This window comes from Poecilia formosa, unplaced genomic scaffold (assembly GCF_000485575.1).
Source record: "Poecilia formosa unplaced genomic scaffold, Poecilia_formosa-5.1.2 Scaffold68, whole genome shotgun sequence".
Lineage (NCBI taxonomy): Eukaryota > Metazoa > Chordata > Actinopteri > Cyprinodontiformes > Poeciliidae > Poecilia > Poecilia formosa.
In genome coordinates this window covers 71,786-99,449 of record NW_006800007.1, presented here as the reverse complement: position 1 = coordinate 99,449, position 27,664 = coordinate 71,786, and the positions used below count along the sequence as shown (strand labels likewise).

The following is a 27,664-nucleotide window of genomic DNA, read 5'->3' as shown; positions in this document are numbered from 1 at the left end:
ATTTGTGAAGACAAACCACAGACATTGTGACGTTGATTCTTCGTCCAATTGTTCTTGCAGTGTGAAGAGCATCTGTAAGCAAACAAGCTAAAACTGTTAGCATTTAAACTCTAGAAACTGTTAAGGTGACATTTAACCTCTGCAAATTCTATCAGGTTTGCATTAATACACCTGTCTGCTGCTTATGTACTGTTATCCATCCCGTACCCCTACTGAGACAGTGTCTTGTCCACAGCTAAAATGAAATGGATTAAAGATTTACATAAAAAGAGCAAATCATAAAAATCTCACAAAAAAATACGGCTCCGACTGAAGAGGATTATGTTCATAAAAATGGCTCAACTCCTTCTAATTATTTAAATTTTCACATTCCTCGAAGGACTGGGCAAGGAGGCATGCAATCATTTTTTTATTCATATTTATTAATTAATCCCTGACCAATTAATAACTACAGTTCTTCTGAATATGTAACCCCTAGCTTTCCTCATTTCCTCAACCACTGCAGGTTTGTGTTTTGATTTGAACAAGGCCCTCTCAGTTTTCAGATCAGATCTCAGATTTTTTAACTGATTTAGTGTTAAATCATGTTAACTGTTATTTTGAAGTGGACGCATTTAGCAAAATCCACATTATGTACATTTTTGTACTTCAATTTGGGTTTCTACTGCTTCTTAAAACTACCAAAGCGCTTAAAAAAACATGCAGCCAGTTTTGTTTTTGACAATGAATACGTTAATGTTTTTTAGTGTGGCCAAAATGAGCCATTTCAAAAACCTCCAGAATGTAACGGCACGAATCAGCAGGTACTGCCTATCACATACCAACCCCAATGAAATACAGCCAATCACATAGTGATCCAAAATGAGCTTCAGAGTGTTTTGTTCAGGTGCTTTTACTTCTGTATGTGCTGTAAAAAAGTGCTGGAAAAGACAAATGTTTTGCAATCCAGACGCTAATAATTACTGCAGCCTTGATGCCTGCGCAGGAGGCTCTACTTCTGCTTTTCAAAGATGTCTGGTTGTATGAATAATTGCAAATTTGTTTGCAGTCATTTTCATGTCTGAGTGTAAACAATGAGTTGGGGGGTTTCTTGTTAAATAAACAAAAGCAAAGCCAGAATATTGTTCATTAGGATTTTATTTTTGGAGGCAAATCAATGAATATATGTACTTTATACAGTATATGAGGAGCACATCTCTACAGTTTCATAATGTAAACAATCTCTGAAGAGAAATGTATTCAGTTTAAAAGGAAGCCATAGTCGTCTGTTTTAAACTATTTACATGAATTAAAATATAATTTATAACATCAGATACTTTAGCTTCTATGAAACTAGATTTTAACAATTCAAAAATACTGAAATGCCTTTGTCTCCACATTCTCAAGAAATATGAAATTACACAACAGAGAAAAAAAAACACCCTTTGAAGACATCAAAACTAAGTGGCATATAAATAAAAAAGAAAAAGAAAACATGAAATAAAACCAACATATGTAAAAATATAAAATCTCACTAGCAGTATTTACTTTTTTGTTTTACCAAAAAAAACTAGGTTAAAAAAAGAAGAAAAAAAATCATTTTTGAATTTGATAGTCATTAGATCTAAAGAGACAGTGAAATGAACAGTAATGAAAAACAACATAAACATATGCCCTTTTATATCCACCCCCAAAAAAACAGAAAGAAAAAAACACTCACTCATATTAAGCAGATTTGACAGTTTACAGTCCCAAATAAGTATCTGTTTGACATCAGTGTCGCCTATTAGTTTGTCAGATTAGCCATTAAGTTCTTTGAACACTTCATTTTAACTCGGCCCATATTGCAAGCACTCCTGTCGTGGTCGGGGATAATTTCATGGCTTAAAACAAACAGTGAGTGACGCAAAGTTTTACCGAGCCATGGCGTTAAAAACGTAACATCTAGAACTGAATCTCGGGACGTTTTCACATTTGTTCACAACCCTTGGTGAATCATTGCTCTTTATTTTTACTTTTTTTTTGGTCAGCTTGCCTATTAAGAAGTTTGTTTTCTCACCATTTTCCATTTTTTTCTGAAATGAAGAGTGGAAAGAAAGATATTGCATTCTTATGAGGGTAATTCCCTTTGGAAGGTTTTTTTTAAATAAGTTTTTTTTATTTTTTATTTGGATTCGCTGCCTATTGACCTAGCACCTAGACCAAATAGACAGCAGTTATTAATGTTGAAATGTGTCAACGTGTTCTCAAAACACTGCGAAGAATGACCCACATCAAAGTTTTCTATAAGAAAGTATATAATAATCTAGATATCTACACAAACACACAAATATATATATATATATTCATATATATGTATATACCTTTTTTTATAATATGGCTATTGAAAAAATTACGTCAGTAATTATTTAATAATAAACCACGTTGGATTGGAAAGAAGTTTAAATAGTAATATTAAAAGCTAATGATAGCTTAGTTTCCCCCCAAACTGATTTTTAAGGCTTGCCATGTTAGACATGGGATTGATCCGATTTCACTTAACCCTTGAAAAGCCTCACAGGCACAGAGGCAGTCACTGTAGAAACCATAGCAGTACTGCAGGCTCAAGGTTGAACTTTAATTTACATGAAAAGACAGCGTATACCTCTCCTTTACGTTATCGACTGGTCATCTGCAAGGAAACCTGAACTGGATAATTGCCTGAATGTTTTTCAAGAAGAATGCACCCTCCCATGTCGACCTTTTTTCGATCCAAAGTAAGGTGCAGCAGTGAAACTAGGATTTCTACAGTGCCAACATCGGCTGTTGGAAAATATTCACCAGCTTTTCTTCAACACCTCCCTGCCACATTCCTTTACCAGACTATACATGAACTGTATAGTTATTGGCCGTAAAGTAAGTGCTTTAAGCAACTCTGATTCAAACCAAATCTGTGCACCATCAAAAGGTGGTAATAATATAGTTACAACAGCTTACAAGAAGAAAATACAGTGAAGGTAGTTCACCAATTAGGACGATTTGTGCAGTGAGAACGTTAGATCAGCGTGTTCCGTTTATCTGCTTTTCTGACCACATTCTTCCTGTAGATTATTTTTAAAATGGCAGTCTACATACAGTACAGCAGCCTATTTAATCTGCAGCTTAACAGTTGCCCATGTAATAGCTCAACAATCAACCACACACTGTACATTATTACCTCCGTTTTTCACAAAGGCTGTCTTGAGATTATTACGTATTGCATCGGAAAATTGCTTTTTAAGAAAACAAGGAAAACAAAATCCACATTAAGATACAAAATACAGCCTTCTAGCGTGATTATCTATGGTGATACCTTTTCATTTGTTTTTGTTTTTTTTCCTTTTTGCTACAGTGTTGTGTTGGACTTTGTGTGAAGTTGGGATTTTCCCTTCATTTCCTCCCTGTATACTGAACAAAATTAACATACTGAAACAAAACAGACCTGAAATCTCCTGTCTTATTAGTAATCAAGTGTGACCCACCACCAAAAAATAAAATAAAATAAAAACACACAATAAATTTCATGTTTACAATGAGGCATAGTGCTATATACACATTATATATTCATATATTATCTTTTTAACATGTAAACCAGCACATTCTCTCACTTTTTAGTAGTATACATACTAAGCACAAAACCTTACTCAGTTCACAAGTTGTTGTTTTTTGTGTCCTTTTTAACAGACGACACCTTGTTTTCAATCAGTATGTATAGCACTAAAGTGTTAGTTTTGGACATCTGTGAGCCTGAAGAGGAAGGCATCCACTCCAGAATCTTGACTTGCTGTTATTTCATTTTTAAGCACTGAATAAGGCGCCTTTGTACTTAGTGTGCGTTCCTAATAAAGTCAAAGGAGAAACAAGTGATGTAAACATTCAATTTTTTTGTGTATGTGTGTGTGTTACCAAGATGTGGTTTAGATAGAAAAGACAAGAACTGGGACGGGGAGATTATCTGGCAAAAACGGGGAACTTTGTGAGGGGAGACCTGGAGAAGATGAGGCCTTGAACCCACAAAGAGAGAAGTTAGGGATGAAGAAAGAGTTGGGCTGCGTTTTTTTCTGGATGTCCTAGGCAAGGAGAGGGTGAGCAGATAAAAACAGGGGGAGTGGCACTTCCTTGAAGACAACATGAAAACGAGTGCAGTTAGAGACGATTTTGAATTGATTCTTCACCAATGAAGCGCACACAAGGAACAACCAGTCCACCAGATTGCTGTTCGACCTCTCACTGACCCGTAAGCGTCAGCAGTGTCCAACTCAAACACGAGACAAAGACAAAACATTCGATTACACGAGGATACAACGTTGAGACTCCAACAAACGGACACTGTTATGAGGCAAGCGGAGGACAGACTACAAACAGAGATCACCTCTGTCACAAGGAGCTTAGAAAACTAAACCTACACCCCTTATAACACCCTACTCCCCTCATCAGCTGTGAAAGCTTTAATCTTTAAGAAAACAAACTTTTGATGCTGTGATAATAGAGGAGGAGGGAGAGCGTTCAGGAGAACCGCTAAACACAAAGACGGTCAGGACCTGGATGAAGGGATGTGAGGTAGAGATGCTCATCTGACCCGGTAGATGACGAGAAATCGAATTCTCAGCCGGTTACTTTCTTAGTTCTTAATCAGCTGATCCCTTGCCAGCTCCCTGGCTGCATTGTTGGTGGGGAGTTGATGCCACCAGATTGGCAGGATTCAGAGACTCTCTTAAGTTTTTCAAGGCATGCTGCTGCTGGCTGCTGCTGGAATGTAAACTAGCTGCTAACCAGATCCAGTCTGAAGTTACCAAGCAAACCCATCTTTTGAAGCACCACATCGCTCCACAGTCTTTGTGTGGGGACAACACGATGATTACATTCAGCTTCTTAAAATACATTCCTGCTCCATCTGTGACAGTAGTGTATTAATGGGTAATGCATTTTGTGCTTATAAAACCAAACAGTTCACTAACCGTAAATAAACACAATATCTTTAAAGACCACAACTTTGTGTTGTATTCAGTATTAACTCAATAGATGATTTGATTGAAATGGACTGGTGTAGAGAACACCTTGCATGGCTGGAACATGTAAGCAGGCTGTGAGGAAGGAGGTTTTACAGAATATTTTAGTATTTTTCCCATATATCTATAAATGTTTGTCAGGTTTATTTGCACATAGACTTTTTTAATATATTAATATTGGCCCAAATTTCCATATTGCGGCCAAATTAAAACCTTTTCCTATGTTTGAACTCATTACAAAAATCTCAGAAATGACAAACTACCTTATGTTGCTGTAAAATAAATTCCTGTCGTGCTTGATGCACTTGTTCCTATTGTATGTTAAACTACATGTAATTGAAGTGATGGACATTCCAGAGAACAAAATGTTTTACTCACAAATGACACCATTATTTGTGTTTACCTTAAGAAGAAATAACAGACATGTCAGGATATCGTCGCAGTTGAAAAGATTTATAAATGATTTGTCAAAATATTGTCTAAATTAAGGCTATTTAAACAAGCTAAATGTGTTTAAAGGATTTTAAAAAATTTCTTTAAACTCAGAGTCAAATAACGGAGTTTTGTTTTACTACCTAAAATAGATATGTGACCCAGAACCCAGCTTTGCTTTAGTTTAGTTCTGTCAATGAGTTGGGTTTCAACTTGCGATAAACTCATAACTACAAATGAGTTATTTTCCAGTAAAAAGTAAGCCAATATCAGCTGTTTCTATAGTGTTAAGTATTATCATTGAGATTCCAGAGAAAGTGCCCACACTGACAGTCAGCTGACCGAAAAAAGCTACTACGATTGTCCCATGTACAACAAAGACAAATTTGGCTGTAAAGATTTCCGATCATGAAAACCAATGACAAGAATGACATGGCAACTAAATGAGTCCAAACTGTCTCTGTTATTATAGTAGTTCTGCTTTAAACTAAAGTTGGCAAGCTAAGAGAGATGGCAACAGATGGCAGGATAGCTACCTCAGCAGACAACCCAACTAATCATTAATCAGCTGATATCAGCTTTTTATACCATAGAGAAAACATTGAGAAGAGATAATATTCTTTACTGTTAATCTAAAGCTAAATTTCTGAATCATGGTCTTTTTACTCACACCAGTCTAAATCCTGAAATTAATTCAGTTTATGAAATTACTTGACATTTAGTTGCAGTCCAATCCAGTTTTTTTCACATTTCTGCCTTTAAACATAAATTAGAGAATCCTATTTTTTTCCAAGTCAACGGCCATCTTGATCTATTTGTAAATCTATTCTAAGGTAAGGTTTTAACCTAAATGAGTTTTATCGAAAACTCCTTCCTCGGTCTAAATTGGTTGTAAAAATATGAACAATGTTTAAAAAATAAATAGTTTAAATAGGGTCTTTGTGTGTAAAGCATTCACTAAACAAAGCCCACAGCAGCCAGTAGCAGAAGCTAAATATTTAGCATGGCAGAGTTAGACACAGAAGGGGGACAGAGGAGACATTTACCTCTGTTACAGTGCATAGATCAAATCAAGGAAGCACTACAATTACAAAAAAGAAAACATGACTTTTTTTCTTCATTTTAGGTTTGTAAACTTTTATCAGTCATCCATTGATTACATTAAATAATGTGTTTGTTATATACTTTGTCCATGAGACACACACAAACACACACACTCACACAAACACGCACTCACACAGAGTAAGTTTAAAAATTTATAACATACACAATTATTCGCTAAAACAAAACAGACTTTTTTTTCACATCCTGGTTATATGACCAGACAAGCAAACACAGCCTGCAGGTTCACCATTTGTGACCAGAAAAAAGGGAGCTTTTCTCTTTTCGTTTTTGTTTTTTTTTTTTTTGCTTACAAAACAAACAGAGTGAAGGACACGCACACGCAACGACACACACTACAACGACCAACGCAACGCAGGGATAGCAAGGATTTGCTACAGGTTTTTTATGCCCGTTCTTCCAAGGCAGGGCAAAGACGACACCAGTACAGACAGGAAGCAGCTTTGTTGTTACCTTTGTTCAGAGAACTGTATCATTGTTGTTTTTAGCTGTTGTACCATTGCTGTTTAAAGTCCTTTTTTCTCCCTCCTGTCTCTTAACTCCTCGCGGTGACTTCCTTGTTTTTTAGCAGTATGCTCCGGTGAAAGAGACTTAAAAAATCAAGGTCCTTGTTACGTTATTCCAACAGTAAAAATGTAAACATTTTGCGAGGTTGCCTTGCACGGAGGTACTGTGGGCAGACCCTTGTTGTCAGCGGGGTTCTGCTGCAGTTTACTAAGGCTGGCCAGCCAGCAATGCTGGACTGTCAACGGTGCAGGGACTTCTGGGCCTCCTTCAGCAGAGTGTCAAAGTCCAGTGCATCATACTTACTCTTGACAGGGCCAGGGCCAGCCTCATCTGAAACACAGAAACATATTGAGGTCACAAAAGGTCCTTGTAGAAATCAAGCCTGAAACATTTACATCCTCAATAAGGTCACAGAGCTAACGTAAAAATCTGCATCATCAGTCAACGTCATTCTGCCGACTTCTGATAAATGCATTTTTTGATGAGCAAAATGTACCACACATTGCAAGAAGTCTATTTTATTGTCTAATTGCTTCATTAGCTGACACAACTATGTTATTAAGGTAGCAGGATGGATGTATAGATGCTTTCTAGTATGAATAGACTGTATTTCAGTTTTAGCAGTTTGAAATGGCCAAAAACAGCAGACATGTCATACCTCTGAAGATTTGTTCACTTTTCCAAAAACTCAAGTCAAGCTGCAGTGAAACATGACATTTTTCTGCTTTCTATATAGTCACAGAACCTCAATAATAAAAAAATCAAAGTACCCCTTTGAATTTAGCTTCCATTTAGTTTTTATCCAAAAACTTTAAGAACAATTTTCCCGCTTTGTACTTGACTTGTGACTACAGTCTCTACTCAGTTTACAGTCTTGTTAGCTTTGTGTTCAATTATTATCAATATTCATATTGTGAAAATTAATATTTTCCAAATAAAAAAGTGGGTAATGCATTAGGAAATGGCTTCTTAGTGATTCACAAACTGTTTTCTTCTTACTATGTAGCTGTTATTCAGATACACCACTCAACAGTTCAGTTACTTCAGGGTAAATTCTGGTCCAATGCTCCATTTCTTAGTTTAATACAACTTGAAATAAAAACCTCAATGCAAAAACACCATGATGTAAAGAAGATATGTTCAAATAACTTCCAGTGCTAGGATTGGCTATAATAGATTTGAGTGTTTATGTTTTGGTTACCAAGGTCTATGTAGCGTTTCCTTGTTAGCCTCCTTAGGCCTGGAGGTGCATTCTGGAAAACAATCTCTCGTTCTTTGCGGTGTCTCTGAGGCCCCGGCTGACGTATCTTTATCACTCCGCAGCGCTCCCTTCAGCCACGCAGAAAAAAACACACATGAAATATGTATCAATAAAACCTATTACTAAAGAGTGTGAACAGTGTGAACTGAAAGTTCATTGAATTGTAATGTCTAATGGTGTATTAGCTTTAAGTGAGCATTTTATCTTAAATAAGTACAAGAACAAATTCTAGACTACAAGAGTTTGGGGTTTTCTTTAGCAGTATTTATAAATTTGTGTTTGTATTTAACAAATCCTGACAGAAAACTCCACACTATGCCGCCAGTTGTTAAGAAGCAGTATCTGACAACCGTCTCTAGCTCTGAGGTCTTTCTCTGAGTCAAGGACAGCAATGTGAACAGAACCTCCAATATACACAAAACCAATTGCTCTTTTTATTTTGCGCAGAATCTTCTTCATCCGCCTTAACTAGCATCATTGCAAAATCTGCTGTGTCTCTTCAGAAAAAGTTGATCCAGATTGGGACACTTACTCGTTGCAGATGATGACTTTGCAGTCCTCTGCATTGCCAAAAACTTGGAAGCGTCTCCTCAGCATGTTCTCGGTCACCCTGCTTGGTAGGTTATGGATGTAAAACACCTGGCAGTTGTCCTGGCAATAAGGAAACCACAGCAATAATAAGAACAAATGACCGGTTTTTCAAGCAATTTAGAGCCAATGACAATATGCTTGTTGTTCTTTTGAGGAGCTAAACCGTTGACTAATGCTAGTCTGGGCCTTTGTCAAACCCAAGCAGACTTTAATTAGACGTTCAAAGACTTTTTTAGTTTGAATGAGGCTGCAGAATGTGAAGGGTGTGTACCTCGTCAGACTTGTCCTTGTTCTCCTGGTTGTCGTCCGTACAGCTCTCAGAGTTCTCACTGAAGGAGAATAAAGCAGACAGGGAGGAAGACAGTGAGTTGGTGGGAAACTGTAATGTGAGACATGTAGAAACAGGTGAACCACATCCAACACACGTCTCACACTGGTGGCAAAAAACTATCTTTCTGTTTTATGTCTCTTCCCGTTACATTCCCTGTCATAATGTATAAGACATAACATGACTGCTGACCTCATTCTGTGAAAGGCCACCTATTCAAACAGTTCCGCCTGAAATCTGAGTTATGCTTCAGCATTTGCCCGGTTACATCTACACATTCAGCGGAAACAAACAGGACTTCTGACCTTATTAACTTGGACAGAACAGCTTCCGTTTGAGGAGTGTTTTTATTTTTTTATTTTTTTATATATGGTATAAATCACAATGCATTTACCGACTGAATTCCTCTGCTTCACAACCCAATGCTCAGGGCTAAATGCAGAGACTGAGGGGTAAAAACGTCAAATATCATGTGGTTATATGCTAAATTATGAATCAGAACAAGGGGCTGTACAATCCAAAAGAAGTTAGTGTGAATATAACTGGAACCATCTCTGTCAAAGAGCATTTTTACTTATAAAAACAGGAAGGCACCACCATATATGGATGATGATTCACAGTCAAACAACAGCAGCTTTTTTTTCTTTGTGACAGAGTCAAGTGAAGAACAGGATATTTTGGTGCAAATGTCGTCTGAGTATTTTATCTTCCATTCCGTCTGCCACGTATGTAGCATTTATAGTGAAACCCAAATTATTATGAGACATTAGTTTATTAGTTTTTTTTTAAATAAAGTCCAGAGATAATTGTGAGCTACAAGTCTGTGTATGTTGTGTATGTTGTGTTTGGCGATGGTGGCGTACTGCATATGATAATCAAAACCTTTATATAAACCTTTGCATTGTTATAACCTTTGTTATAACCTTTGCATCTGTGCAAAAAAGTGTAGATTTTGTTTTTTGAATCCAGTCCCTTGAAATATTTCTCTTTATTCTGAAGTCTGTCTCACCTGGAGTCTGTCTTGCTGGAGGGAGAGTCAGGACACATGTGAAGGATGGGTGAGGGAGAGCGAGACGCCGACAAGTGCTCCGCCTCTTCCTCAGAAACTGGAGGCGTTGCAGCAATTGACTGGCAGTCTGATGGCGGTGATGATGATAACACCATTGTCGTCTGCTGCTCCTGCGTTTCTACCACTTCTGTCATCACAAGGCGCTCCTCTTCGCTCTCTTGGACCTTTTCACCTAAAACCTGATTATCCACCACACTGGATGATTGGGTGCCATCTCCCTCACTGCCCCCCTGGGTCTGGAGTATGGCGCCAAGGATGGCAGCGCTGCGCTTGCGGCTCTCCCCGAGACTAAGCGCGCAGTAGTCGTGGTCACCGAAGGTGCGCTGGGTGTCGCCCTCTCCCGCCTGACCCATGCGCCGCAGCTGGGCGTAAAGCTCGGTCTGCTCTGGAAGCTTCCTCTGGTGGTGGGAGCGACTCAGCCAGGTTGAGCCCTTCGCGGTAACGTTGGTGTTAGCATTTGAAGCCGGGTGGACAGACTCACTGCCACCTCCACCATCACTGCTGCCGCCGCCTTTTCCTCCCTCTGTGGGTTTAAAGAGCTCATCCTCTACAGATTTGTGAGGCGGAGTGGTTGGAGGGGTGAGACCTGAGTGAGAAGGAAAGATATACAGTTTAATGTTGGTTGGTTCCTCTAAGAATAAAAACAAAATACTTATTGGCGCATTTGGCAAAAATGCATGAAAATCTTTTTAAATAAATAGCTCTGACTGCAACAGCATAATGTCATGATGAAACTTTTTGGAAAAAAATAGTTTATTATTTAAATCAGTTCAGAAAGTAAAAATCTTACTGGTAGCCCTAACAATTCCTAAAAACTAAATGTGCCTGAAGTTTTGTAATTAATAGTTATGGGTCGCTAATTCATTGAGCTCTGAATTAGTTCACCCATTACTTGCCGTTTCCATTTGAAATTTATCTTTTAAGCCCATTTTTCTTGGCCACTCTTCAACATTGGAAAGAGAAGAGAATATGCCATTCTCAGCAAGTACTGTAGATGTGTGGTGGCTTGTGTTGCCGCCACACACAGAGAGAAGGGATGTGAAACAACTCTCCAAAGATCACTGTAAGAAGAACTGAAGCTTTTGGGGAACATTGTCTCCATAATGATCATTCAAAACCCATTTCACAAAATGCTTCCATGCAGGACTTAGGAAGCAGTTATCATTGAGAAATGTAAGATGGTGAGTTATGCACTTTAAGTTCAAAGAGTTGACTCAGCCAACAACCATATCACTGCACTAAGTTACTCTGCTATTACTGTTTTGTAAAAAAAAAAAAAAAACATACTGGAAGACCGAGACGGGGTGTTGATCTTGATCCCGCATTTTTTTCCGTAGTTCTGTGCTGGTAGTTTTATTTTTGAAAACCAACAGTAGATGTTGCTGCTTGGTCTTGGCTCCAGATTTATGATGGGAATGTTTTCCAATAGAGGTTACTATCTGCAGTGTACGAGTATGCCAAGTGGTTCGCTGAGAAGCATGCCAGCAAACAAATACTTTTTTAGTCTTCCTTTCATCACAAGTGATAACTTGTGGAATTTGCTCAATACTACTGAGTGTGTTGGTCAGATGAGACTAAGATTACTATTTTTTTTATCAGGGCAGATTTAGCCTGAAACAACCCTGAATGATGAACATGTTGACTGAAGGTCAGTGGTGCTGTTGGGCTGTTTTTCTGTCAAAGGCTCCATTACCTCAGTAGTTCCCAAAATGTTCAGCTTCCACCCCAATAAAAGAGGGAACAACTAATAACCTTGAATATTAGTGCTTATACAAAACAATTAAATAAGAGTATAATGAGAAAACAAACACCATAAACAATTTTGGATTTACCTGTCATGTAATCTCTTCTTACTTTTACAGTAAAAATGGTTTTTTTTACCATTATAATTTTTGTGAATTAATTATTAAAGAATCTCAAGACCCTAAAATTGTTGATTCATGACCCAATGTGGGGGCCTGATCCAACTTTGGGAACCCCTAATAGTGCATCACAGACTCTTACTTTGAGTGTTTCAGCAGGTCTTTAGACTTAAATCCTAACTTGTGACTCTGGATGGACAAGACATTGTTCAAAGAGGAATATGTGATCCAGTCTTAGAAGAGAAAGTGTTGCCTTTTTGGCAAAGGGGGTTGTAGCACTATCAGCCAGGGTGCCAGTAAATACAGTACGTGTATAGGTCACACGGATTGTTTGATCAAGTATTTTCCAGTAAATGCTTCATTATTCTCTCTGTTCCATTGAAGCATCCAGACCTCTAGAAACATCCCCTCTGTGACTCATAGTCACCTATTAACTCCATTACAAACCATTTTGTTTTAGATCTGTAACCAGCCGACCGGGACATGAGTAGATGGACAACAAATAAGCCATTGAGGCTGAGATGAGATTACCTGCTGTTCCACACAGATCCACACTGAGCGTCTGCTCATAAGGCCTGGTGCCGAACTGGGGCTCTCTGGTGAAGAGACAGATCAAAGCAGAGAATTTTCAGCTCTCTCTGTCATGCCGGAATATGTTGCAGGCTTAAAACACAAAACACCAATCCCTCAATAGGTTCCGAGTCTCGGCTTTTTGCCTCTTTAAATATAAGAGAGCAGTTTAGGCTGATGTTTGCTGAATTTGAATTATTTCCTTTGTGTGAACAGTACTGGCACTTTGCTGCGCATCTCATTTCTTATCAACACAGCCATATGTGCTCTACTGTCCCCACTGCTTTTCTTCCTCCTGCTGTTGGTGGCTGTCAGTTTCTGTTGCTCTGGTTGCAATGAAAGGAAGTGGGTGTGCAGACTGGATTGGCTTCAGGCAGGGAGATCAATTACCCTCCACAGAAAACACCAAATATAGAAAAAAGTTGTTTTTTTCTTCTCTTTTGATGTCCTTTCAAGTGATTTGTTTAGAAGATGGATGGATTCTTGCTGAAGAAAAGCTTCAGGGTTTAAGGCCGAACGTGTAAATAAAACGTACAATTTCTGATGCAAATTTTGCATCAAACAGCAAATCAAAAAGACCTGCTTAGGTCAAAGTGAATGACTATATTAGGGTTGAGGATTTTATTAAATCTGAGCTGAATCTGTGACTTAATTTTCTTTTAGCCCTGTGAGAATAATAGAACAACAAGGACAGAGATAGCAGTGACTTATTGCACACAGATAAAAGGCATCACACAAATAAAATTAAGGACATGCAAACCCTGCAAACTGATATTAATGAAGAAAATCATTATTGCTCTAAGTTAGCAACAAGCTTAGCGCTGTCTTTGATTTGATTCCTGCTTTAACTCAGAACTGATGACGTGAAGCACGTCTAAGGACAGTGCTTCCAGTTTTGTTTGTTATGCCCCAAGTCCTGTGTTATGCTAATTACTCATTTATGAAGAGGTTTTCTCAACAATACCCGATAATTAAGCAATGCTTTATATTACTGAGGCTGTTTAAGGAGTCGGATTTAATGGCTTATTTATGATTTTTGCAATGTACAAAAAAAAAAGGTGATTAACACTGTAATTTATGTTAGACAGCTTTATATAATTTCAGCCTCAGTTGAACCTGCTCCATATTATTCCAGTATTAGATTAAATTTACTCCATTTGTTGGTTCTGGTTTTCAGTAAATAAGATATCAGGAAGAAAAACCACATGGGAAAAGATCCTCAAAAGTCTCAAGACTACCTGAGATCAGAAAGTGCTTTGATTTACTTTTTTTCCCTCTTTGTTGCAAATTTCAAAAGACAATCTTTGAAAACCAGTGTAGATATGTCAGTTTTGTTAGAATTTGTTCAAAATTTACCTTTTTAGTCAAATCTAGTAAGAAACTGGGAATTCCAACTTGACTGTAAAGCAAAGACATATTGCTTACCAATCTCATTGGACATCAAGGTTTTAAAAAATTACACTTTCATTAAACCATTAAAATTTTGAGTGCTGAAAGAAGTCTTGGGATTCCAGCACTGTAACTCCATCAACTGTTGCTGTGCACTGCCAGCTTGCTGACTGAAACAAGGCTTCCACACTTTTCCCTTGGTTACAAAATAGAAAAATTCGCTGTTGAGAAGTAAAATGGGTTGCAAAAAACAGTCAATGTGAGAACTAAAATAGCTATCAAGCTATGTTAGCAAGCTAATAGCGGCAGTACAGCAGCTAAAAGTGGGCTGAAGAGTCAATTGAAAACTACTACTAAATTAATATTTTTTTATATTTTTGCTAAAGTGTATATTATAATTAATCAACATCCTTTATAACTTTGGCACTCATGGACATATTTTCACCTTTAAAAATTCAGTGAAGAATACTGGCAGGAATATTAATCAATATGTCACTCGGTTCGGAAATTATTTGCATCTAAAGCCACAACACAGATTCCAGTGAAATTTTTTACTGAAACTCCATATTTTGAAGGGGTGTACTTTCTTTTTACTCTGACTGTATGCTGTGTTTGTGACTATGTGAGAGATAGTTTTTATTCTTCCACCAAACTCTACACATAAAACACCCCTGGAAGATAAAGCTATGCAATATATTCTAGAAGCATCATTTTAATACCAATGTGTGTAATATTACAACTGCAAAGGACTGGTTGGATTTTATGTTTCAAGTATCATGCATGCAAATTCTGCATGGGAGAAGTTTATTTGGTCTGTTCTTGGCGCCAACACTTTATGTGCAAGATGCTTCACAAAGAGTGAAGACCAACATGATGGTCAAGAATACGATTTTTTTTTTTTTTTTTTACAGAAATTAATATCTTCATCACAATATTCTGCAATAACAGAATATTATTATTAATATTATTATTATAGAATACAATACAAAATATTTTCCTGATCCATCTCCAAACTGGGATATATTTTACCTTTCAACCCTGTTACTTTCTAGATTGTGGACCATTTACTGTTTGTGGACCATTTAGCAAGCCTGTGGCACTGTTTGGACGAAAAGCACCTAAAGTCAATGATGCAAAACAGCAGGTGCCTTTCACAGATACTTACCCTGTGGACTTTGGGTTGAGGGGCAGACAGAGACAGGCTCGCTTTTCTGAAATTAGAATAAGACCTCGGTTAGAACAGGGTGACAGTTACTACTGCTCACCTGTAAATATAAGGAGAAATACTTTTAGTCACTATCTTAAGCGGGAATGACCGAATAAATGGCCCACAGTATAAATAGTAGCAAAGGACAGCAATTTAGCAACATGAATAAATAGTGAGATACTTTTTCAATTTGTAACAAGTAAGGCAAATTGTTTGTAAGAAAGTTAAAATTCAACAACATGAATTAAGTCATTTTTATAGGGTCACTGCTCTCTGCCTGCTATTAAAGTTGACAATAGCTGGTTGACTTCAGCTCAGGTTTTCATGTGTTTGTCAATGTTATCATGAATACACCAGAAGGAAAATCTCATCAGAAAATCTTATTTTATTAATCAAAATATTTTTTTTTTCATCTCAGAGCATCAAATAAGAAAATATTTTTCCCTTTAAAAAAATTATTGCTCCAAATTTAGTAATGCTTAAAGTGAACTTGGCTATGAAGTGAGTGGTGTAGACGCAGCCATTGTGTGTGTTTGGTGATCTAACCATGGCAGCAGGATTTGGTCAGCTCAGAGGGATTGCTGCCATCGTTAGATGTCAGTTTTTCTGGCTGCGCCTCCGTCGTCGTTCCCCCTCCAGCCTGGGTGGGCAGGAGTCTGTCCGTGGGATTCTCATCCTTTTCCTTCCCCTCTTCCTCCTTTGCTCGTGTAGGCCTCAACCTTTTGGCGAAGCGGCTGGGAAAAGACGCCAGACGTCTGGAGCGGCGAACGGAGAAAGAGCCGCTGGTTTCTGCCGGCTCTTCCAGGTTCTGCTGCAGCTCGGAGGAAGAGTTTCTCCTCTCCAGTGAGGAAGAGTCTTTCCAAAACTCTGGTTTGGGGTGAATGGAGCTGAATGACTGGGCTGGGGGGCTTTTATTAGCTGGGGCAGAAGGAGCAGAGGCCGTGCCCCTGCTGGGACTGTGTGAGTGGACGTAAGGTGGGCTGTGCAGTCTGTAAGGCTTGCTCACGTCGAAGGAGCTGCTCTGCTGCAAGAGCTCACGAAGAAGGGAGTTGGCCTTCATCTCCCTCCGCCTGGCGAAGGGAAGCCTTCTGGGGGCGCTGCTGCTGCTGCTTGTCCCATTCAAGCTCCCACTAGTCCCAGGAGCGCTAACCAGTACAACTCTGCTGTGAGAGTTTGTGTTGGCTGGGCGGGGGACGTCGGGTTTGGTCCGCTGCCTCGAAAGGTCTCTGTCTTTGCGGTCCCAACCCTGCTGCTTGCGCATGGGCAGGCAGTATGTGTGCATGTACGTGATCAGCTCAACAACGGACTGCAGTTCTTTGTCCGAGCTGAACTGAGGCGCAGCGGGCTCTGCAGGGCCAGGGGCCGCTGCCACTGCGCCCTCCACCTCGCTACTGGAAGACTCCTCCTCTTCCTCCTCCTCCCCTTCCTCCTCTTCATCCTCCTCCGACTCACTGTCCTCGTCCTCCTCTTCGTCCTCGCCCTCGTCGGTGTCGTGAACCGGAGCGTCCTCGGTGTCCTGCGCCGTGGTGAGGTGGCGGTGGAGTTCGGTGCACAGACGACTCGTGGGACGCACCGCTCGGGGCTTCCGCTCTAATGGGAGGTCGCTCTGGGGAAGACAAAGAGAATATTCAGGAACCAAACATGAAAATGCCTTGGACAATTATTTAAATATAAAATAACAAGAGATTTCAATCTTAAGTAAGTAAGATTAGATTTGTCATCAAACAGACAATGACCATTTTATGACGTTATGCTATACATATGGGAGTTATATTGTACTATGGAGTTTGAAATACTCAATTTTGACATGAAGTTTGAGTTTTTGTATTTTAAATGTGTTTTGGTTGTATTTTCCCAGAAACCCTTGGGCTATGGTCCACTTCCTGCTTTTTGAGCGGTCTCTGGTCTACTTGGCTTGCATTTTGATTTATCTTCAACCAAACCGACGCCTAAGTTTTTAGGTGGAACATGGTCCACTTTTTCAGTCTGCATCAGAGTCCGATTGCACATTCACATCACCTGAAGCAAACCGAACTTTCTGTGCAAACGCAATGTAGCTCAATTAAAGCAGATCAAACAGGGCTGGCGTGAATACGCCCATAAAGAGAAACAGAAAAAAAGCACTGCATTTTCAATTTCCTGCCTTGGATACATGATCATGGCGCACACAGCAGTAAATTTTCCTTCCGACTTCGTGAGGGATGATTCAGTCTGCAGCTGCAATAAAATGGCTGATCTGTATTACTCATACAGATAAAGAATAGAGTGAGTGAATGTGATTCACTGTTGCCCTTCTGCCCTGTCAGTCAATACTTCTACCATCTGCCATCAACGGTGACTTTAAGAAGGCCTTGTGACAGACACAGGCCAGGCTCTTCCTCCTGCAGCGGTTCTGTCTGCTCCTTATGTAGGCAACAACCTGCACGAAGGCTTCCCGTTCCCTATGCTTGTACAAGATAAATGACCAGTGCTGTAATCAATGACCACTTGAAGCACAATGCTAGCAGCCATCCAATTACTGCTAAGTCATACAGCAGTAGCCGTTGTAGATGTCCTCTCATCCCCAACACTACATTTATCACAAGCAGCAGCTGAAGGTCTCTGCAAGCTTGACGGCTCAGGGTTTTTATTCTAAAATGAAATATCTATCACTGGGAAAATAAAAACTGTCACCATATGCGACGTACTGCTGCTGCATTCTGGACAGCTTTGATATTGTTTCCCATTTTTGTAAACATAATGGAGTATCTGAGAGCTGTCAGGAGACACATTAAAGCCTCCACGTGAGCTGACGAGGCCGGATTGTCCTGAACCCTCTTTTTATTTACAGTGTGGCTGGATTTATTTGATCATTTCTCTTACCATGTCTGTGTTGCTTAAACTCTCCGGCAGAAGCCAATTTAAGAAGCAATGTTCGGTTCTGTTGATGTTACAAAAACCCACTCCTCACCATATTTTTCAAGACAGATACTAAACTGCTGGGAAGTTCTGTAAATACTTCAAGAAAAGCCCGATTTTTTCCAGCCTGATTTTAAAGATGCTTCTAAAGATAATTACCAAACTAAAGCACTAACTTCTGTAACAAACGTAGAACAATGTAATAAATCCATGGTGGCAAAAAGAGAACAGCCACTTTGGACTCAGGTTCTCAAGATTTGCTATAACTGCTCCAAGTTTAAAACACAGCTAAGCAGGAATATTTGCACAGCCTAACAATTATTTTGATAGTATTCCTTTAATATTTATATGTACAAGACGGAGAGAGATACACTGTTTCAGATTGCATGTTAGTAGTAGTTAGCACTTCAGCTGGAAATGGTCAAAGCGGGTGAGGCATTTTCATTACCGAGTCAAATAGAATGCAGCATGAAAACACTTAAGCAATAAAATGTAACATCTAAAGCAGCATCACTAACAAGCATCTGTTTGTTTGTTTGACTCTACATTTCATTGCGAAACTTTTGTTTCAAAGCACAAACAAAAGCATTTGCTGGGTCTTTATCCTTGCTGAGTAACTCATAAAGAAGTGGAGAAAATGTAGTTAAATTCCTTGGGCTGCCAGAGATCTCAAAAGAAAATCTGTTTCTGGATGCTACTCAGCACACAAATCCTGGAAATTGTTCCGTCTGTTTCTGCCGACTGTCATGCACGAGCAACTTTTATTTCTGAAATTTGTATCTGGTTTTATATCTTAGCAAGCGATGACACAAGCAGTTTTCCATCCCAACCCTCATTGAGCAACGTTTTTGCTAGAAATATTTAAGCCTCACAAATGACCAAAAACAATCCAATAGAATTGAAGTTCAGAATCATTTCTGTGCAATAAAGGCTAGGCAAGACGAATTAATGCAGACACATGTAAAAACACAACTCCTGCAGCTGCAGTGATGCTGACTGCAAACACTACATATAGCTGTAAATTACTTCTGCCTCAACTCGCCACCCTGAGAGGAAGTGATTGGAAAAATCCAATTTCGTTATCTCACCAGCTTTCAGAGGACACGGAATGAGGCATCATGCAGCGAATAGTGAAATGTGCGTCTGAGTGTTTTTGCTTCTGTTCTACTTCAAACTGCTGGAAAGTGGGTATTTTTACTAAAGGATATATTAATGATAAGAGTGTTTTATATGTATGAGATGATATTGTCCTGTCACCTATTCACAGTAATTTGTACCTCACCTTAGTCAGAGGTCTGACTGGTCGTAGGCGCAGACTTCTGCTGCTGTAGCGATGGCTTTGGACTCCATCTTTATGCACGTCGATGCCGGTTGGAACATTGGGAGGAGTCAACAACAACTTCTTCAGCTGCAGAAAAAAAATGCATATGACATCAGGACATTCTCTTGGTATTTAGTAAGTAGAATGCCTTTAATAGTTATTAATTTAGTTCATATGGTAAAACTCAGATGTTATAAAGATTCATTACACACAGAAGTATATATACTAGACATGGTAAATTAGATGATTATGGTTGAAGGCCAGAGCCATTGCAATATCAATGTGTGACCTGCCACAACTGCAAAGCACTGCTTAGAAGCAATATTTTATAGCATACTATACAATAGCGAACTTTGATTTCCCTAGATGCCCACACTAAATGTATATTTTTACCAGGCAAGATGGTGAAGCTTGCAAAACATGGATAGGAAACTTTTGAAGAAAGAAAATATGTGGAATAATCGGATTGTCATTGTGATACTCAGCAAGAGTTCCCTGATATTGTGAAGCCTTACTGTGCAACAGTCCAGTTGTTTGTTTGTTTTTTCTTTTTGGCCAGGATGTGCTGCTGTTGCTAATGCCTCATGCCAGTCCAACTGTACAGATCTACAGAAAACTCTTAAATCCCCCTGCTGCTTGTGCATGTTATTCTACCACAGTTTTTCATTCCTCTCAACTTTCCATGAGATGCAACAAAATGTGAAAAGTAAACTTCCTTAGCATTGACCTTTTATGGTTTGACCTCCATGGGAGGATGTCAGTGATCATGTACTGGATTGCAGTGTTATGTACTGCATAACATGACATTATCATAAAAATCAAGTTTTTGCACAAAAATATATTTTTTTTTCTATATGGGTATTATATACTTAGAAGTTGATGTTTTAAATTACAGCACTCTGTGTTGTGATACAATATATTAGTTTACAATACATATTTTTGAAGACATCCTAATTTAATGAGTTGGGTCATCAGATGGAAACACATTAAGCCAGAATCATTAGGATGCAAATATAGTGAATTAATATGTGATAACATACTTTAAATCACCATAGTACATAGAACAGGAGGAGAAAAAAACTACCCACATTGACATAAAAACATTGAACATTCAGTTCTTTTGGCCTTTCACTGCACTTTCTAATCTATATTCTGTCAGGCGTTAATGCTCCTCAGATGGATGTTTGTATAAAGGAATAATGTGTAGAAAAGGTCATGATACTGTACATTTATCACACCACTAAAGCTGACAGCTACATGGCACATTCACGTTTCCTATTAAAGAGCCAGATCCAGCTGTTCTTTTCTACATAATAATACGGCGTGACCACTGCTCCTCTTTCTCCCTCAGCCTCCTGTTCTTCCATCATCCCTCCATCATTCTCTACCTGTTCAACATTTTTTTGTTTGATTTATATATAATCTTGTTTTTTTTTCTCTGATTTCTTTGCGACTCCTTTCTAAATCAGCCTGTGTGACCCTAACATATGTTATCTTAATTTCTAAACTGTCACATCAACTATGCCCTCTTTTCTATCGTCCCATCCTCCTGCTCCCGTCCTTTTGTTGTTCCAGATCAAACACAAAGCCCAAGTTAAGGCATAAAGCATAGGAAACTCTCCTTAAACCTTCCCTGGGTATTACCTTTGAAATGGATATTAACACAACTGCTTCTCTTTCTCCAACTATCCTTTCATTACTTTTTTTTCCATCTGTGTACTCATCCGTTCAATCCTGAGCGTGGCTTCATGGCAGACCTATCAGCTGATATAAATCAGCTTAGGAAAGAAAATCCCCCTCTAAACTTTGCAGCCTTTGCTCCAAAAGATGATGCAGAAAATACAGAAATGATAGGAATGAGGATTCAAAGGGACCTATTATAAAGACGGTCGACCTAAAGTGGGGGGCAATTCAGCAATATTGGGGGTCTGAATCACTTGGGAGGTGGTTGTGGCAATTTATATAGATGTATCAAAGCAGCCAAGCATCACTATTGATTCTGTAGTTGTCAGAAATTATCCAATATGTTTCCTTAAAGCTAATAATGTTATGAAAGGAGATTCTTTACTTTTTTGTTGCAATTTAAGGAAAAACAGGTGAGCTGGGGTTGTTTTAAAAAACAATAGAAAAATGTTTAGTTTTTAGCTCTGTAAAAACAGTAAAGAAAAAAAATACAAAACATCTGGCTGTAAATATAACCAGAGTACTGCTATATTTGTACTACTGCATTTTCAGGATTGTATTTGTAAGAAAATATGAAGACCTTGGACTTTATTTCCTTGAACTTCACAATAATAGCTACTTTTTACACAAATCCAAAGCAAATACAACAATTTTGTCATGGTTGAAATGTGACAGGATGGGATATTAACATGGCACTGAATTATTGTTAGAACTCTGTAATCAAATCATGTCATTGCATTCTGTTTATTTACTAAAACGTTTTTATGACTAAACACTTTAGTTTGACGTGTAATGTTGATATATTGGTCTATTCCCTATTATTAAAATGTTCTTTAAATGTCCTTTTAAAGGTTTCTGCATGGACCACAATAATTATCAATGGCATCAGGACTATGTTACAGATTAGCCAACTATCTTTAATAAAATGAGATAGATGGATCTGAGAAGAGCTGGTAGTGACAATTTATACTGAGTAAACAGTACGTACATTTAACTAGCCCCTTTCTCAGACAGCAGTCACTAAGTGCTTCACAGTAAAACAAAAAAAAATAATAATAATAATAATTATAGGCTTTTTATGGTAACATCTTTATGAGAAAGTAATTTGAAACATTATTGGTAGAACTGCTTTTAAAGGGATTGGGTTTAAAAGTGCACCAAAATTTGACATATTTATATTAGCAGTTTATGCTGTAAAACTGCTGAGCCATGAGTCAAGGTATAAACAACTTTCATCACTGTTATAGTACTATAATGCTTTAATGAACACAACATCACCACCCAACAGCGCTGGCTGCCACCAAAGAATACTATCTGGGTCAATTGACTGAAATGGGACGATTGCCTGCGCCGCTAATGGGGCCACTGTGGCCCTTTGTCTGAGAGCCAACTTGGCTTGGAGTGTGTGATGATGCTCCTCTGAGAGTCCCATTGAGGAAACTGAAGAGTAGACTGAAGGTTTGAGTCTGTGTGAAACGTTGCAAACTCTTCGACGGCATGGGGGCCTCCCTAACAGTATAGCCCACTCTTCTACTCTACTCCGTTTTGGATGCCTTCCAGAACTGCGCTGGCATCATCAATAGAGGCCTTGTTCTAACGTGGAACACACACATACAGGAAAAGTGGAAGTGGAATTGCAAACGCAGGTGATGAAAGAGAAAATGCAAAGGGAATCACACACACACACGTATGAACAGATTGTATGAAATGCAATCTGGCAGAAAACCAAAGAAGAAAGATAATTAGCTTCCTCAGAACAACTTCTTTTAATCAAAATAATCTTTTTGAAACCATACAGCTTCTTACTCACTTACTCAAATAAGATGGATAGGAATACGCACATCTGATAAATAAATGTGTTTGTCCAAACACAAACTCTGATTAGATGTTTGATGTTCGTAAAAGTTAAAAACACGGAGTAGCCATGCAATTTTTTCTTATTTCCACTTATTTGTTGCTATTCCCTGAGGAATTTCAATAATGAATGATTCTGGATTAAAATAATGTCTCATTCAACCCATTCAGTGCAGTCTACTCCAAGCCAACAAATAAGATCCTGGAAAAGCCAAGTAAATTCTTAAAACAAAGAAAGTTTTGCATTCCAGGTACATGTCAGTAAATTTACAATGTAAAAAACATATTCTGTTTATATAGATGATTATGGCTTATGGCTAACTGTTCTGGATTGGGATTATGGTACAGGTTCCCATATCTTCCCATTTCTAAATGGGTTTTACATAGGTTGCATGTGCACAATTTTCAACTTTTTCCTTCTCTCAACTTTACATTAAAAAGTTGTAAACAGTGGACAGTCAGCTTCTTTAACAATAATAATAATTTTTTGCCTTCATTCTATGTTTGTCCAAAACATTATATAAATCATGTATTTAATGGTCTTTAAAATATTTTAACTTCCTAAAAGATGCTTGAAAAACACCACTCTGTATACAAAAATCTATATAATATAGCTGTATTACTTTTTCAATTAAATTACTTAAATAAAATAACTTTCAACTGATTTTTTTCTCTTTGGAGATACAAATAGTACAAAATGTTTACTATATTTATCTTTATCATTTTTAAAGCCCATAAAAACTTTTATGTGCAATTATGAATAAAATGTGTGCCGTTATTCCACAATAATTACACCGAGAGCATTAAAAGCACAGACAGTGAGCAGACAGGGAAAGAAGCACTAGAAAGTTCACTGTTAAGTGCTGGTTCATCTGCAGAACCAGCACTTAACAGTAGAGGGCAGCGCCACACTCGGACCTGAGCGCATGAGTGACAGTAGACATGTGACAGTAAACCACTCAACTGATGGAAGGAGAGGATGAATTACACACACACACACACATGCGCACACACACACACGCACATCCACACACATCTGGCAGCTTCAGTTGAGTAAAGGCCTAATGTTATTACAGCAGGCTTTTCTGTGTGAGTGGATGTGAATGTCAGGTTGCTATATTTGCCACTGATAGTGCACTCAGTGGAAACAGAGTCAGGATTCAGGATGATATGATTTATATTTAGTACAGCAAAATATCCTGCTTTTTTTCAGGGGCGCTGAACGTCACGGCTGGATTTACATCAGGGATTTTTGAGACACTGCACCCTGAACAGGCGCACCACAAACCTCTTTAAAGACTTGAGGAATGATGGGAAAACTTGCTTGAGCATCTCAAACTAAGCTACGAAAAGTGTGCAGTTTACCAGTCTTTCTGTATGTAAATGATAGGATTTCAGGCGATGAAATTCCTAGAAGCGATGGGTCTTACTGGCTCGTCACAAACTGCCTGCTTGCAGGTACAAGAAAAAGTTACGCCTGTGGCAAACTGATTCAGAGTCAGGGTAGGAGCAGAAACTCTGCAGAAGATTTTGTAGAGAGGACTGAGTGTGTATGAGAATTATCTGTTACCATGAAAAGGAGACAGAGCCAAGCTGTCAGAGTTGAATCCATAGGGAGAGAATAGGTTTTTACAGATCTGTGTTTTGAGTGCATAAGTAGGGCAATGTTGAGGGTTGGGTGCTGGATAAGTTATGGAACGAGATGTGAGGAAAGTGCAAAATTCGTACAAGATCACAGAGTTCACATCAACATTTAAGGTATAAATGGAGAAAACGTGTAAAGTGATTCATCTTTGAACCCAAATGAGCCTCTGCTTCTGGTTTGACCCTTTCTGTTGCTCCATAAGTCTGGAAACAGAGACATGGGTAAGTCAGTAACCAGCCTGCTTCGACGCTCGTTTAGACACACATCAACTGATAACTGAGGGCTTTCAAGGATAAACAAGGACAATTGTGTTTTTTTCCCTACACAACAGCAAAGAAAATGAAAGAAAATCCCATCCGGAAGTGTGACCTCTCTGTACTGCTGACATTTTATTTAGACTAAAACAATACCTTCATGGCATTTATCAGACTGTTGCAGCACAATCACCTCTGTGTCCTGATGTTTTGCTGGATGCCGTTGCTTCGCCAGCTTAGAAAGCCCACACAGTAAGTGTCATTGCTGCCAGGCCTGACTTTTTGGAAATGTCTTTCACTGACACTGTAATGGCAGGCAGTTGAGTTCAGATGTTTACATACATACATATTTTTTAATGGGAATGAATGTCATATGGGGCTTCAAATAAAAATAAATACTTTTTTACACAAATTAAAAACCTACTTATCTTAAATTTAAATTTTACATCATAGATGTGCATCAAAATATTTTAAAATAGTTCAGCACAGAGCACTTCTGTCCAAGTTTATATTTTAGAGAAAAAAGTTTGGAGGTAGTGTAATTTGCAAGATTATTATGTCATTCACTCCAGCTTAAAAAGTCTCTCTGTTTTGACAGCATATTATTGTAATTAATTGCATTGGGAGAGGAGATGTCATAATGTAAGAGAGAAAAGTCTTTAGAGAAAATAACAGCAGAATTTTGCCTACTTTTAAATTAGTGATTTATATCTGACTGTGTTGGAAATGTGGGACACACCATTTATACAGGCAGCAAAATAGTGCTACTGCATGAAGCTGCTGCTACCATGCATTTAAACTGAATACCCTCAAATAAACTGAACACCTTCAAATAAAAGTCATACTTATTGTTTCAGTTTTAGAGCAGGAGCTTCTTTTTTAGATTCACACTCACAGTCCACAGAGTAAAACTTTACTTTCTGCTTCTCTATTTTCAGATTTTCCAACAATGTGGCTGCCAATCACAAATTTGCTTGTATGTAATCTCCTTTACCCCCATTGAACTTTCACCAACTGCTCCCTATAGTGCTAGGGATTATTTGTAATTATTGGTTCACCATACTGTAAGTGTACTTTAAGATGGATGGAGGCTAATTAACAAAAACAAGTGATGCACAGGCCTTTTTTTCTGCAACACAAAAACCCAACACTGTGGCACAGAACAGGGAAGAATGTGAGACCCAAACCGACAAACATTTTTTGCTTTTCTCTTTTGGACTGAATTATAAATGAACTCATTCAATATAAAAGAGGTTAGCGAATTTTTCCTGCAGAGTAGCTTGGTGAATATTTACGCTGCAGGTATTCAGCCATCCAGCTTGACTCGTGACTGCCAAACAATGGCATCTTTGTTGACCGGCACTTACTCAGAGAGCCTTAGACGCAGGCCCTTATGCTGTGAAAGTTAAGTCAAATTAAGGACGCTGGGTGGATTCAACTCGACAAGTGCAATAAGGCCATATTACAGCGCTAATCATAAGTCGTTTGTGGCAGTGAAATAGCTTCCTGCTTTAATTAGGCTTCAGAGCCGGGTACAGGGCTGCATTCTTCTGACAGCTGAGCCAACACAAAAGAAAATGGGCCACAATATTCCCTGTAAAGGGATACAACAATTTGTTGCTCCTGTATGATAGGATGTGAGGGGCTGTGGAGGTGCTCAGGTGCAGGCTGATAACAGGGAGAAGTCAGAGCGAAGAGAGGAAAACACGGTTTGTTCCCAGAAATGTGGTTCAGGGAACGATGAAGGGAGGCATGCAGCAACACAGTGTGAAAAGAGAAAAGAGGGCTTGAAAACAGGCAATCACATGAGCAACACGATCCCAGGCATTCATATGAGTGTGCTAACAAGCAGGTGTGATTGTTACCCAAACCAAAAATGTTCTGATTGTCAAGGGCAAGCCTTAATTCTTCAAAGGCGATATTTCATCACACTTTTTGCTAAGATATCTTATCCTCTAACATTTCTTTATTCAGTAACATACAGCTGAATCCTAATTTAGGATTAACTTAGAATATCCAAATGAAATCCAAAAAGTTAAACTGACATGTAAATTCAATACATGTCACCCTGTTGCATTGCAATATTTTTTTTCCTGTTAATTTTGATGATTAATTAACAGATTAAAGCATGCAGCCTGTTTCTCTGAAAACTTTCTCCCTTTTCCTTGAAGAGACACGTGGGTCTTGGAGCTACAGCAGCCCACGCTCACTGAACAGGACCGGATGAAAGGTTACTTTGTGCCTTGGCGCTGCTCTGTTTTTTGGGGAGTTAAAGGCAGACTTTGAACCTCGCAGGCCAACTTGAGGGGAACATCAAGGTGCGACGCGCAATGAAGATTAGAATGCCGGTGAGACAGAAAGTGGGGGAGCATGGGAAAGGAGAGGCACGTCGAAGCACGGGTGAGGAGGGGATAGATGGCGTTTGAAGCCCGAATTAAAGGACCCACTCTGACAGATGTCGCTTTCTGAGCTGCAGGGGACTTTTGATTTTCAGATCTTTGTAAACAGAACCAGGAGGGAAGCGTTAATGTTCTCAAACAGGCACTCAAAGGTGTGCTGTAAACTGACTGGCAGGAACATGAAAGTGGATGTTCATATCTGATGTTTTTGTTCATAATATTGTTCTCAGAATGTAACCAAAATGAATATGACTTTAAGTTAACAG

The 27,664-nt window shown here is 38.7% G+C and overlaps 1 protein-coding gene across 1 annotated transcript in view; it reads right to left on the bottom strand.

Moving 5' to 3' along the window:
• Window positions 1-2,115: 2,115 nt before the first annotated feature.
• ppargc1b (peroxisome proliferator-activated receptor gamma, coactivator 1 beta) overlaps window positions 2,116-27,664 on the bottom strand; it is a 94,428-nt gene continuing 68,879 nt past the window's right edge. Inside the window, exons 5-13 of the mRNA XM_007555029.2 lie at window positions 19,525-19,650; window positions 15,891-16,950; window positions 15,303-15,348; window positions 12,710-12,774; window positions 10,257-10,902; window positions 9,191-9,248; window positions 8,861-8,979; window positions 8,269-8,396; window positions 2,116-7,397 (exon numbers count right to left, since the gene is read on the bottom strand). Coding sequence (XP_007555091.1) covers window positions 7,306-7,397; window positions 8,269-8,396; window positions 8,861-8,979; window positions 9,191-9,248; window positions 10,257-10,902; window positions 12,710-12,774; window positions 15,303-15,348; window positions 15,891-16,950; window positions 19,525-19,650 — 2,340 coding nt within the window. The 3' untranslated portion in view covers window positions 2,116-7,305. The remainder of the gene's footprint in view (window positions 7,398-8,268; window positions 8,397-8,860; window positions 8,980-9,190; window positions 9,249-10,256; window positions 10,903-12,709; window positions 12,775-15,302; window positions 15,349-15,890; window positions 16,951-19,524; window positions 19,651-27,664) is intronic.